Source organism: Carcharodon carcharias, chromosome 17 (assembly GCF_017639515.1).
Source record: "Carcharodon carcharias isolate sCarCar2 chromosome 17, sCarCar2.pri, whole genome shotgun sequence".
Lineage (NCBI taxonomy): Eukaryota > Metazoa > Chordata > Chondrichthyes > Lamniformes > Lamnidae > Carcharodon > Carcharodon carcharias.
In genome coordinates, this window is record NC_054483.1 from 109,934,520 (window position 1) to 109,948,415 (window position 13,896).

General features: G+C 43.2%; 1 protein-coding gene across 2 annotated transcripts in view; it reads left to right on the forward strand.

Moving 5' to 3' along the window:
* The window catches only part of slc25a28 (solute carrier family 25 member 28), a 166,776-nt gene that overhangs the window by 122,479 nt on the left and 30,401 nt on the right, over positions 1–13,896 (forward strand). The window contains exon 5 of one of the 2 annotated variants that reach the window (XM_041209559.1): positions 5,321–5,421. The exons of the other annotated variant lie outside the window; for it this stretch is intronic. Within the exon in view, the coding sequence (XP_041065493.1) occupies positions 5,321–5,406 (86 nt within the window). The 3' untranslated portion in view covers positions 5,407–5,421. Of the gene's footprint in view, positions 1–5,320; positions 5,422–13,896 lie in introns of those variants that run through there. 2 annotated transcript variants of the gene reach the window in all.

Below are 13,896 nucleotides of genomic sequence, written 5' to 3' on the forward strand. Positions count from 1 at the left end.
GCGATGACGTCAGGACACTCGCCCTACATCATTGCGCGCTATTTTACGCCCGATCAGATTGGGCGCGTGCCCGCCCATGGGATTCTGCCCAATGATTAGTTAGCGGTGCCAGCCTTCCATCTCATAGGAGGATGGTTTGCGCCGTGATAGTCAACCCTGTGTTAAGCATCTCTTGGGGCAGCTCAGGAACCCCACTCTGGCATGGCAGCCTCTGCTGCATTTGCTGCAGAGCCAGACAGTGGGCTGAGAAGCATCACTGGCCTCTGTTTCTCTGGGATTAACAAAGTCATAAAAATGCGAACAGATCATTGGGGTTCAGTTAGAACCTTGGTTCGACCACACTTTGAGTGCTGTGCCTAGTTCCAATCTCCATATTGCAAAAACAACATAGAAGTTGCAAAAAAAAGATTTACAAGGATGATGCCAGAATTGAACTACCAGCAAAGACTCAACAGGTTGGGGCACTTTCCTCCTGAAAACACAAGGGCTAGAGATGAAACGTCGGGTCACAAGTAGGCCATTCAGCCCTTCGAGCTGCTTCTGCCATTCAGTTAGATCATGGCTGATCTGTATCTTAACTCCACCTGCACACTTTGGTGGCCTGATAAGGGCACCTTTCAAAAAACAAAGGGATTCATTTGGGTAGATGTAGAGAAGAAGTTTCCACTTGTGGAGAAGTCCACAACTACAGGCCATAAATATGAGAGAGTCACTAATAAACCCAGTAAGAAACTCAGAAGAAAGTTTATCATTGGCATTTTTTATTCATTAATGGGATGTGTGTATTGCTGGCTCGGCCAGCATTTATTCCCCATCCCTAATTGCCCTTGTTCAGAGGGCACTTAAGTATCAATCACATTGTTGTGGGTCTGGAGTCACATATAGGCCAGACCAGGTAAGGATGGCAGATTTCCTTCCCTAAAGGACACTAGTGAACCAGATGGGTTTTTACAACAGTCAGCAATGGTTTCATGATTATTGTCAGGTTTTTGATTCAAAAATGTTATTGAATTCAAATTTCACCAAATGCCGTGGTGGGATTTAAACCCAGGTTCCCAGAGCATTACCCTGAGTCTCTGGAATATTAGTCCAATACCACTGTGCCACCACCTCCATCTAGGTGCATTTAAGATGAAGCTAGAAAAGTACATGAGAGAGAAAGGAACAGAAAGATATGTTGAATGAGTTTGATGATGTAAGGTCAGAGGAGACCCAAGCGGAGCAAAAATACTGACTGTTTTGTGCTGTAAATAATAAGTAATGTTATGTAAATTTGAATTTCCTCTCTAGTAGTCAAAACTATTGTTTTAGAGATGTTCTGTCATTGGAATTCCTAAAGACTGCCAAGGTGAGTGGTTTTGTCATTCAGACACGAAAGATCCCGGATTTGATCATTCATTGGTGTATGATGAGTTACTGATCTCATCTTATTCAGGTAAGCCCAATGCTTTTTCTCCCTCACTTTGTTAAGTTGCAGTGGCTCCAAGATCCACTTGTGCTGATTTTGGTGATTCCTTGGGACCTTTCAGAACAGCAGAAAGGTCATGCACCAGGCCCTGGTAAATGTGTTGAGAGGGCACACCTTGATATTCTGATTCATCCTGAGACCCTCATCAACGCTTCCCTCCATCTAAAACTGTGGCCCCAATTTCTCTCTCACCCACACATGTTGTAGGCGATGACCTCCTTCTGTCACTGCCCCACTCCACCCCTCCTCCTGCATTCCTGTTCTATACTCTTTCTATCCTATCCAAGAAGCCACCTCGGACTTGTCAGCTGCCATTTTGTTGCATTCCCTGGATTTTGTAAAGCGTAAAAAAATGCAAATGAAATAGATAATCAAAACAACTTGAGTAACAAGCATGCAGAAAGTGTGTCAGAGGTACGGAAGAGGTAGAGACAAGGATAAGCAGAGAGTTTCATAAAGAAGGATATAGAAAGAAATCATAAAAAGTCAGTAGCAAATGGATAAGTGATGACAATCACAGATAATATGTGTAAGCTATAAAGAGAAGGAGAAATATGAAAATGGACTGGTTGAGCTAAATGGCGTGTTTCAGTGCCATATATCCTATATATGAAAAACAAAGGTAGAGAGGTTGAATTCTGGAGTTATTATTGTGTTTAAATCACTCTATTGGCTACCCTTGTATTACTGAAACCTCCCCCAGGTTTACAACTCTATCCTGAATCTCATCCATCCTGCCCTCATGATGTGTCCTTAAGATATATCAGGTGATCTGCAGCAAGTAGAAACATTTTCATTCTAGTTTTACCTTTCTGGAACTTCACACTCATAATTGTACATAAATATGAACCTTTCTTGTTGCCCTACTGGGCAAGTCCAGCTGAGAGTCTTTCCAGTAGCGACTCAGTGTGGATTCTTTATTAGCTATCAATAGTCAGGCTGAACTTGGCACACTTATTACAGAAACTTGCAGGGGAATGATTGAATGAAACCTTGAGAGTTTCTCTGCCACTTTCAACAGAAATATGTGGGGAGTGCTCACTGGCCAAAGCTGCCATCGCATCCCCCACTTTTTGTGGAATAGATAAATATTTCACCACGAGGTGCTTATCCAAAGGTTGTCCCATAACAGTCTGCAGATCAGATCAAAAGGAGGGTTAAACCACAGAGAGAAAATTACTCTCTCTACCATCAGTAGAAAAGAGAGAAAGACTTGCATTCATCTTGCACCTTTCACAACCAAAAAGCTTTACAACCAATTAAGAATTTTGGAAGTGCTGTCACTGTTGTAATGTAGGAAATGCAGCAACCAATTTGTGTACAGCAAGCTCCCACACTCACCAACATGATAATGACCAGATCACGTATATTTTAGAGTTAACTGAGGAATAAATATTGGCCAGAACACCGGAGATGACTCTAATGTTTGTCATGATAATGCCAAGGGATCTTGACTGTCCACTTCAGAGGGCAGATGGGACCTCGAATTAACATTTTATCTGAGAGATAGATTATTCTTTGTCAAGTTGTGAATTCTGCCTTGCATGGCTGAACATTGCACAAGGCTGTTGTGCTTGTGATGATGGGTAGACTCATCCTCGAACTCCAAAACCATCGGGTAGGCTGCTTCAGAGATCATCTGGAACTGGATGGATGGAATATCAGTTTTGTGGGACTTCACTCTATGAAGCTGTATTAAAACATCATTGCACCCGTCCCACTGACGAGCAGTATGGGGGTCATGTCCTCAATAGAAAGAACTTGCATTTGTATAGCGCTGTTCATAACCTCAGGATGCCCGAAAGCACTTCAGATACAACCAGTTATTTTGAATTAGAGTGGCTTATGTGGCTAAATATTTTTCTTAATTTTGTTTGATCTTAGAAGGCGGAGAAGCTTTGAAGAGTCAGGAGATGAGCTATTTGTCACAGAATATCTAGTTTCTGCACTGATCTGAAGCCACATTGCTGATTTGGCTGGTCCGGTTAAGCTTCTAGCTAGTGCTGCCCCCAAGACGTTGGCAGTCGAGGATTCAGCAATGGTGGTTGACCTCTCTCTTGCTGGAACTAATTATTGTGTCGCACTTTTGAAAATTACATAGAATTTATAGTGGAGCTACAGGCCATTCAGCCCAACTGGTCTGTGCCGGTGTTAATACTGCACACAAGCCTCCTGCCAACCTACTTCATCTCACCCTGTCAACATATCCTTCTATTCCTTTCTCCCCCATGTACTTAGCTAGCTTCCCCTTAAATTAATCAATGTTATTCACCTGAACCACTCCATGTGGTAGCAAGTTCCACATTCTCATCACTCTTTGGCTAAAGAAGTTTCTCTTGAATTCCTTACTGGATTTATTAGTAACTATTTTATATTTATCGCCCCAAGTTTTGGACTGTCCCACAAGAGGAAACATTTTCTCTAAGTCTATCTTTGCGAATCCAGTAATTATTTTTAACACCTCTATTAAGTCATACCTCAGCCTTCTCTTGTCTGGAGCAAAAAACCCCAGCCTGTCTGTGGCTGAATGGCCTCCTTCTGTGCTGTAACCTTTCTATTATTACATTCAGTCTTCCCTTTTAGTCATAGTGTCATGTCCATAAGACATGAAAGACATCATAAACTATTTAAATCAAACCTTACTTTCTGCTTATTTAAAAATGGACTTTCCTCGGCCAAAAACATGGCTACAACAGGTCACGTGGTTTGCAAGTTGGCTACGGTTCTGGAAACTGCCAACATTAATTAAAGGACAAAGCTCAACCCTCATCCTCGTGGAATCTCACACCTCCCATTATGTAGACCCATTACAATCAATGAAACAAGGGAGCAGAAGATGGTCTCCCCAGCCTGGACTTATAACAAAAAGAGAACCATTGAAACTTGTTATACCTGTTGCAGCATTAATAGCCACCATCTATCTCCTAAGGTGAATAATGGATTTTGGCAAGAGACATAGAAACTGGTTGTCTACCTGAAACTGATTCATCGATAGGCAACACCATATGACGTAAGCACCTTTGGCCTTTGGAAAGTTTTAATATTACATTCCTGGGCTCCCAGGGCAATCTGCTGTTAATATCTAGCCTGTCAACAGGTCTCTAAGTTGACAACAAAGTCTGCCTCAAGTCTAAACCTTCTTGAAGCCTGGTTCATTGGAAGATTCCTACCATGCCCTGTAGAGAGGACCAAGTCTCTGTATACCAACGTCATCTCACATCATCGTCAACTTTGACGGAACTTGGCATTCCTCCTTTCAGCTAGCTAAACCTGCCTGAACTTTAACTCCTATGTGAAGGAACCCTCACTAGACTTTGACACCCTAAACTCAGATATTCATGGGAATTAATATCCGTATTTTTTTTTGTTGGTTTTAAGTTATTTCTAGTTGTAAAACTCTTTTCTTTCCTATCTCCTTCTTGTATGCTTGTGTGTGTGTAAGCAGTTAGGACCACCATCCCCGGGTTTGAACGTATGAATAAACAATACTTCAGATTTAATCCTAGAGAGAGTTTGCTGCGAGTCCCTTTAAAATTTCACAACAGAGGGTTTGGGGAAACACGCCACAGCCTATTTCAAAAATTAAAACACCTATACTTATGGACAGACAGTGAGAAAAATAAAGGAGTTCAGTTTATCTCTCCCCTATCTGTAACAATAGTTATATAGTTTTATATATAGGAGTTGTTATCCTTTCAGTTCTGGTATTATCCATGTAAATCATTTTATTACACTTTTTCCAGTCCCGCGATAACCTTTCTATAACATGGTGACTAGGATTATGCACAATACTCTAAGTATGGTCCAACCAAAGCTCTATACAAGTTTAACATAGCTTCACTGCTTTTCAAGGTCAAATATTATATGCAGTATCGTTAGCACAAGACTGGATATTGTCCAACTGGGCTGCTGTAGACGGGAATGGTTTCATGCTGTAGGCTTCATTATCGATGGAACTTGTGAATGGGATCTTTAATGTCCACCTGAACAGGTAGGTGTGACCTTTGTTTTAACATTTCATCAGAAGTGCACTTCCCACTGTTCCCATTCCTCTCTCTGGCAACTGTCTGAAGCTGAGCCAGATTATTCGCAACCATTCATTTTATGTTGGACCAAGACGTGTGTTTCAAAGCACATATCTACTCCATCACCCAGACTGCCTACTTCCACCTCCGTAACATCGCTTGACTCCACCCTGCCTCAGCTCATCTGTTGCTACAACTCTAATCCATGCTTTTGTTACCTTGAGACATAATGATTCCAATGCTGTCCTGCCTGTCTCACATCTTCTACTCTACATAAACTTGTGCTCTTCCGAAACTTACTCAGCTGCCCATATCTTAACTCGCACCAAGTTCAAAACACCCATCACCCCTGTGCTCACTTTCCTACATTTGTTTACAGTATGGCAATGCCTCAATTTTAAAATCTTCATCCGTGTTTCAAATCCCTCTCTTCTCTATCTCTGAAACCTCCTCCAGTTCTAAAAGCCTTCAAGATCTCTGTGCTCCACCAATTCTGGCATCTTGCACATCCCCAATTTTAATCCCACCATGGCTGTGCTTCCAGCTACCTAGGCCCTAAGGTCTGGAACTCCCTCCCTAAACCTCTCTACCTTTCTCTCCTCTTTAAGATGATCCTTAAAATATGCCTCTTTGATCAAGCTTTTGGTCATTTGTCCTGATATCTATTCCTTCATCCCAGATTCAAAGTTTTTAGTGGTGGTATGCCTCTAAAGTGCCTTGGGATATTTAGCTATGCTAAAGGCATTACATAAATGCAAATTGATTTTTTTCCCCTTTTAAAAACTTTCTGTTGAGATGGTGCATTTACAGAGGATCAAAGAACAGCAAGGAGTCAAAATGTAGGTTTTGAGCTGGCTTTTGAAGATGTGAGTGAGATAGTGGACAGGAAGGATTGGGAAGGGAATTCCAATTTGTAGGGGTATGGTGGTTTCTGATCCTGGTATGGAGTTCGGCCGGAAGAGCAGAAGAGGAGAGCTGGGATGGAGAAGGCAACTGGGATGAGGTCTGAGAGGAATTTTGTTCAAAGTTGTAGGCCCCCAACACTGATCCCTAACCTATTAAAATGGGTTATGCATTATAATTTTGATTGAATGTCTAATTTTGATAGTTTAAGTGGTTATATTCATTCATGTTGTGAGTGCAGGGTTGGACTATGTGTCAAACACATATTTCTAGAGAATATCCCTACCACCCAAAATAAGGTTTAGGAAACCACTTTTAACTGTTCAGTGTAGTTTGTAGCGGGCATTGTCTGACAACATGATGCATTAGGATATTAGTAGAGACTGAGATTAATGGTTCGTGTCCCTGCCTGACACCTGGACTTTGACCTCTGGGTCGAAACCCGGTGATGGGGTCAAATGGGGGTCACAATCCTTCACTGTTGGGGGAACATTCATCCAGCAGTGATTTTCCCAAATTAGCCAATTAGTAGCCACAGGGTGGACTCCCATTATGGACAGTAGGCAGATTCTTGAGCAAAGAAGATGATGCAGCTTGCAGCTCAGGTAAGTGAGAGAGAGCGTGCCTCTATTTTGAGGCGCCCTTTCTCCAACTTTTGGAATTTTTTAAACTACAAGAGTCTTCAGCAGCCAGACTACCATGGCAGCTGTGCCCAGGCAGGCAAGGAGGGGCGAGTCAAAGCCTGCCTCGTGCCCTGGAGACTGCTGGCCTAGTCCCTGCAGAGAGATCCCCAGTTGGTCCCTGACATTTGGGCCTTAACAAAGTTTTAAAGACCCTTAAGGCCACTTGCGGGTGGGTAGCCCTGCCATTCCCCTATCCTGCCTCCAGGAAAATGGTGTCCTCATGCCTCTGCACTCACGCCCATTGGGGCCTAAAACTCCCACCCCTCAGAATCAGGCATTATCCAGAGAGTCCAAGGCTGAAACTTCCTGGGATAAAAGAATGCATTGCCCGTGCTTTATTGACAAGGAGATGGAAAGAGGGAAAGGGGAACAGAGTGCAGGGGAAGAGGGACAGAAATTTGTCACATTCACTCTCTCATCATGTTTGAGTGCCAAATGCCTCAAAGCCCTATAATTCTATTCAGCTGTTGGCTCACAAAATCATTTTCCTGTCTCACTAGCTCCCATTAAATGCAGCTGCAGATTAAGACATTTGGTGGGGGTTACGGGGGAGGGGGAGGGGGAGGGGTGGTGCAGCGGATATGACGCTCATCTTTCAACTCTGCTACTTTGAGTTCAACTCCACTAGAGGCTTTTCTGTCTACTTGATGTAATGGACCTGCAGTGCTTAATTTTGTGCTTAGAGGGATGGGCCCCACAATCAGAGAACAATTCCAGGTTTGAAGCTAAATTGGTAATGCTACTCAGGGATATAACGGGAGGGTGGTACTATAGCATAGCGGACTGGCCTGACTACAGCTTTGGGTGACCAACATGGTCAGTATTCCATCAATATGAACACATGAAAATGTTGGTCTGGAAAGCACCAACAGGTTGTCAAGCCTCCAGGATTGTCCTGGCATCTCCAGGAATTAAAATGAATCTCCGGGACACTGTTGGAAGCAACGTAGGAGAGAAAACAAAGGGGGCATTAAAAAATTACCAAGTTTGTTTCTTTTTTTGGGACACTTTATAAAATAAGGGGTACAACTCTAAAGGGGGTGCCGGAGCGGAGGGACCTGAGTGTATATGTGCATTGATCATTGAAGGTGGCAGGACAGGTGGAGAGAGCATTAATAAAGCATACAGTATCCTAGGCTTTATTAATAAGGGCATAGGGTATAAGAGCAAGGAGGTTATGTTGAACTTATAATGGACACTAATTAGACCTCAGCTGGAGTATTGTGTACAGTTCTGGGCGCCGTACTTTAGGAAGGATGTGAACACATTGGAGCGAGTGCAGTAGAAGTTTACAAAAATGGTTCAAGGGATGAGAAACTTCAGTTATCAAGACAGATTGGAGAGGTTGGGACTGTTCTCCTTGGAGAGGAGAAGGCTAAGAGGAGATTTGATAGAGGTGTTCAAAATCATGAGGGGGCTTGACAGAGTAGATATGGAGGAACTGTTCCTGTTCATCAAGGGGTCGAGAATGAGAGTGCACAGATTTAAAGTGATTTGCAAAAGAAGCAAATGTGATGTGAGAAAAAAGATTTTCACACAGCAAGTGGTTCGGGTCTGGAATGCACTGTCTGGAAGTGTGGTGGAGGCAGGTTCAATTGAGGCATTCAAGAGGAGCTGGTGAGACAGGAAAATGATTTTGCGAGCCAATAGCTGAATAGAATTGTAGGCCTTTGAAGAATTTGGCACTCAAACATGATGAGAGGGTGAATGTGACAAATTTCTGTCCCTCTTCCCCTGCACTCCCTTCCCCTTTCCCTCTTTCCATCCTCTTGTCAATAAAGCACGGGCAATGCATTCTTTTATTTAAATAGAAACCATGTGCAGGGCTCTGGGGAAAACACAGGAGAATGGCCCTGAGTCATAATGCTCATTCGGAGAGCTGGTGCAGACACGATGGGCCAAATGGCCTCCTTCTGCACCATAACATTTCTGTGATTCTGTGAAAAAGTGTTGGCGATGGGGAGAAAAAGACTGATTGGCTGGACCAGGTAGCTGGAGATAGGAGTGGTGTGTGGGTGTACCCACACCACATGGACTGTAGCAGTTCAAGAGGCGGCTCACTGCCACCTTCTCATAGGGATGGACAATAAATGCTGGCCCAGCCAGCGACACCCACATCCCATGAAAGAATAAAAAGAAAGCCTTTCTGAATATGGCCCAACCGGAGTTGGCAGCCTGACATATGGTCATGATGTCTTATACATCATAAGATACTCCCTACTCACTCCACTATCACCATGGTGAGGACACAGTTCACAATAGTAACAAACAAACCAGCGAAAGACTGAATTTGCATTTATGTAGTGCCCACAGTGACCTCAGGACATTCTAAAGTGCTTCACAGCCAAAGAAGTGAAGACATTGTTGGTTTTGAGCTAACTCAGCATCCAAATCGGGCAGAGCAAGGCCCCACAAACGGCAGTGAGATTTAAAAAAAAAAACATAAAATCTGTATTTGGTGGCACTAAGCACCACGGATGTTGGAAATCCAAAATAAAAACAGAAAATTCTGGTGACACTCAACAAGCCGAGCAGCCTCTGGGCAGAGAAACAGTTAACGTTTCAGGCCTGTCACCTTTCACCCGATAATCTGTTTTTGGTGATGTTAGTCAAAGAGTCATAGGGGTCTACAGAACAGAAAAAAGCCCTCCGGCCCATCGAATCTGCGCAGGTCAAACAGGTACCTAACTATTCTAATCCCATTTTCCAGCACTAGGCCCTAAGCTTTGTATGCCATAGCATCGAAATACTCTAACTGTGGCCTAACCAATGTTTTATACAGTTCCAGCATAATCCTCCTGCTCTTATATTCTATGCCTCGGCTAATAAAGGTAAATATCCCATATGCCTTCCTAACCATCTTATCCACCTGTCCTGCTACTTTAAGGGACCGGTGGACATGCACACCAAGGTCACTCTGATCCTCGGTACTTCCCAGGGACCTACCATTCATCATGTATCCCCTTGCCTTGTTTGCCTGCCCAAGTGTATCACCCCAAACTCATTTGGATTAAATTCCATTTGCCACTGATCAGCCGATCTGACCAGTCCGTCTATATCCTCCTGTAATCTAAGGCTATCCTCCTCACTATTTACCACCCCACCAATTTTCGTGTCATCCACGAACTTACTGATCAACCCACCTACATTCAAATCTAAATTATTTATATATACCACAAACAGGAAGGGACCCAACACCAATCCCTGTGGAACCCCACTGGACACAGGCATCCAGTCACAAAAAACACCCCTCGACCATCACCCTCTGCTTCCCGACACTCAGCCAATTCTGGATCCAATTTGCCAAATTGCCTTGGATCCCATGGGCTCTTACCTTCGTTATCAGTCTCCCATGCGGGACCTTATCAAAAGCCTTGCTGAAGTCCAAGTAGACTACATCAAATGCATTGCCCTTATCTACACACCTGGTCACCTCTTCGAAAAATTCAATCAAATTGATCAGACATGACCTCCCCTTAATGCTGACTGTCCTTGGTTTTAATCCCCGCCCGTCCAAGTGTAGATTAATTCTGCCCCTCAGAATTGCTTCCAATAGTTTCCCCACCAATGAGGTTAGACTGACTGGCCTGTAGTTCCCTGGTTTATCCCTTCTTGAATAACGGTACCACATTGGCTGTCCTCCAGTCCTCTGGTACCGCTCCTGTGGCCAGAGAGGTATTGAAAATAATTGCCAGCACCCCTGCTATCTCCTCCCTTGCCTCACTCAACAGTCTGGGATACATTTCATCCGGGCCTGGAGATTTATCTACTTTTAAGCGTGCCAGACCACCTAGAACCTCCTCCCTTTCTATGCTAATTTTAAAAATTATATCACAGTCCTTCTGCCTGATTTCCATACCCATGTCGTCCCTCTCACTTGTGAACACCGACACAAAGTATTCCTTTCGAACCCTACCTATGTCTTCCAGCTCCACACACAAATTACCATTATGATCCTTAATGGGCCCTACTCTTTCCCTAGTTATCCTCTTACTCTTAACGTACTTGTAAAATAACTTCAGATTTTCCTTTTATTTTACCTGCCAATGTTTTTTCATGCCCCCTTTTTGCTCTCCTAATTTCCTTTTTAAGTTCCCCCTTACACATTCTACACTCCTCTCAGGCCTCCGCTGTTTTGAGCCCTCAGTACCTGCCATAAGCCTCCCTTATTCTCTTTATCCAATCCTGTATATCCCTTGACATCCAGGGTTCCCTGGACTTGTTGATCCCACCCTTTGTCTTTACTGGAATATGTTGGCCCTGAATTCTCCCTATTTCCTTCTTGAATGAGTCCCACTGCTCTGATGCAGATTTACCTAAAAGTAGCTGCTCCCAGTCCACTCTGGCCATGTTGGTGGAGGGATAAATGTTTGACAGGAGAACTTCACTGCTCTTCCTCAAATAGTGCCATGTGACATTTCTTTCTATATTTCCTTCTTCCCTTATTTCTCACTTTCTCCCTTACTTTCTTTCTCTATCACTCTTTCTCTCTCTTTCTCCTTTTCTCTCTTTTTCTCTCACTTCCTCCCTTGCTCCCTTTCTCTTTCTTTCCTTTTTCTGTTTCTCTTTCTCCCTCTCTCTCCTTTGCTCCCTTTCTTTCTCCCTCTCTCTTCCCCTTTTCTCTTCCTCACTTTCTATTTTCCTTTTTATCTTTTGTTAATCACACCACCACTGGCTGTAGCAAGTATCCTCGAGCATTTACGTGATTTCACTGTCTCACTGCTGCCTTTGGCTCTGTAAGTAGAAAGATCAGAGCAAGATCAGACTAAGCCTAAACAGTCCGCCCTACTAAGCTGATGATTACTGGATCCCTGAACTTCCCCCGCAGAAAGCACTGATCATTCAGCTTTCACATTGACAGATTTCTTAGGTCCCAGGGCATTCACCAGCCTAGCCTAAAGATGTTCAGAATATAATTTAAGCAGATCTGAACATAGTTACAGGGAGGCTGGTAAAAGATCAGTAAATGTTATCAAGGTAAAGACTTAGCAGAAAAACACTTCAACCTAGTAAAACTTTAACATGTCTGAACATGTTATGTCAAGGATTAGGTCTGACTTTTTGTCTCAATACACAATATACTAATTGCAGCATGAATCAAGCTTTAGAAAATGGAACAAACAACTCTGAAGAGCCTCAATTATTTGAGATTACTTGAGTGAGCCTTTTATTCAATAATTTGACAATTTGATGTAACAACAAAAGCAGGACAATAAGCTAATTATTCAATAGAAGCCTGACAGAACTGTAACACAGCAAGCCTAAAGTGTCAGCCATGAGTCAGAAGGTTGTGGATTTGAGTCTCACTCTAGTGAGCGTATAATGTACACTGACACTGAGGGAGGTGCTGTCTGTCAGCTGAATTATTAAACTGAGGCCCCCATTTGCCTGCTTAGGTGAATGTATAAGATCCCACAGCACTATTTTAAAGAAGAGCAGGGAGTTCACCTGATGTCCTGGACAATATTTATCCCCCAACCAACATCACTGAAACAGATTATTTGGTCATTATGACAGGTTAGGAGAATGGGCAAAGAAGTGGCGGATGGAATACAATGTGGGGAAGTGTGAGGTCATGCATTTTGGTAGGAAGAATAGAGGCATAGACTATTTTCTAAATGGGGAGAGAATTCAGAAGTCTGGAGTGCAAAGGGACTTGGGAGTCCTAGTCCAGGATTCTCTTAAGGTTAACTTGCAGTTGAGTCGGTAGTCAGGAAGGCAAATGCAATGTTGGCATTTATTTCGAGAGGACTAGAATATAAAAGCAGGGATGTGCTGCTGAGGTTTTATAAATCTCTGGTCAGACCACATTTAGAATATTGTGAGTAATTTTGGGCCCCGTATCTCAGGAAGGATGTTCTGGCCCTGGAGAGGGTCCAGAGGAGGTTCACGAGAACGATCCGAGGAATGAAAGGCTTAACCTATGAAGAATGTTTGAGGACTCTGGGTCTATACTTGATGGAGTTTAGAAGGATGAAGGGGGATTTGATTGAAATTTACAGAATACTGAAAGGCCTGGGTAGAGTGGACGTGGGGAAGATGTTTCCATTAGTAGGAGAGACTAGGACCCGAGGGCACAGCCTCAGAGTAAAGGGGAGACCTTTTAGAACAGAGATGAGAAGAAACTTCTTGAGCCAGAGAGTGGTGAATCTATGGAATTCATTGCCACAGAAGGCTGTGGAGGCCAGGTCATTGAGTGTATTTAAGACCGAGATAGATAGGTTCTTGATTGGTAAGGGGATCAAAGGTTACAGGGAGAACGCGGGAGAATGGGGTTGAGAAACTTATCAGCCATGATTGAATGGCGGAGCAGACTTGATGGGCCAAATGGCCTAATTTCTGCTCCTATGTCTTATGGTCTTATGGTCTTATCATATTGCTGTGTGTGGGACCTTGCTGTGCAAAGATTGGCTGCTGTGCTTCCTAACTGTGGTTCACATTATAATGACTTCATTGGTTGCAAAGTGCTTTTGCACTTCTTGAGGTTGTAAAAGATGCTGTGTAAATGCAAGCTCTTTCTTTCTTTTAACTCTGTTTAGGTAACAAATTGACATAAAATTAGACCTACCTTAGCAGGCATATGAGATTACAGCAATCAACTGGAGACTGTTGAACTACAGCTGCCTTCTTGTCCCAGGATCCATGTTTTTCTTTAGCATTACTGGATTGTTTTTGGGAGCAGGAGATCAAAGAGGAATTTTGTAACTCACTGCCCTTTAAAACATTATGCCTGGATATCCTCACGCCCCCAATACTTTAAAGGGTTTGGGTAGAGTTCATGATTGGGCAATTGAGCAATTGGTCTGAGGAACATTTT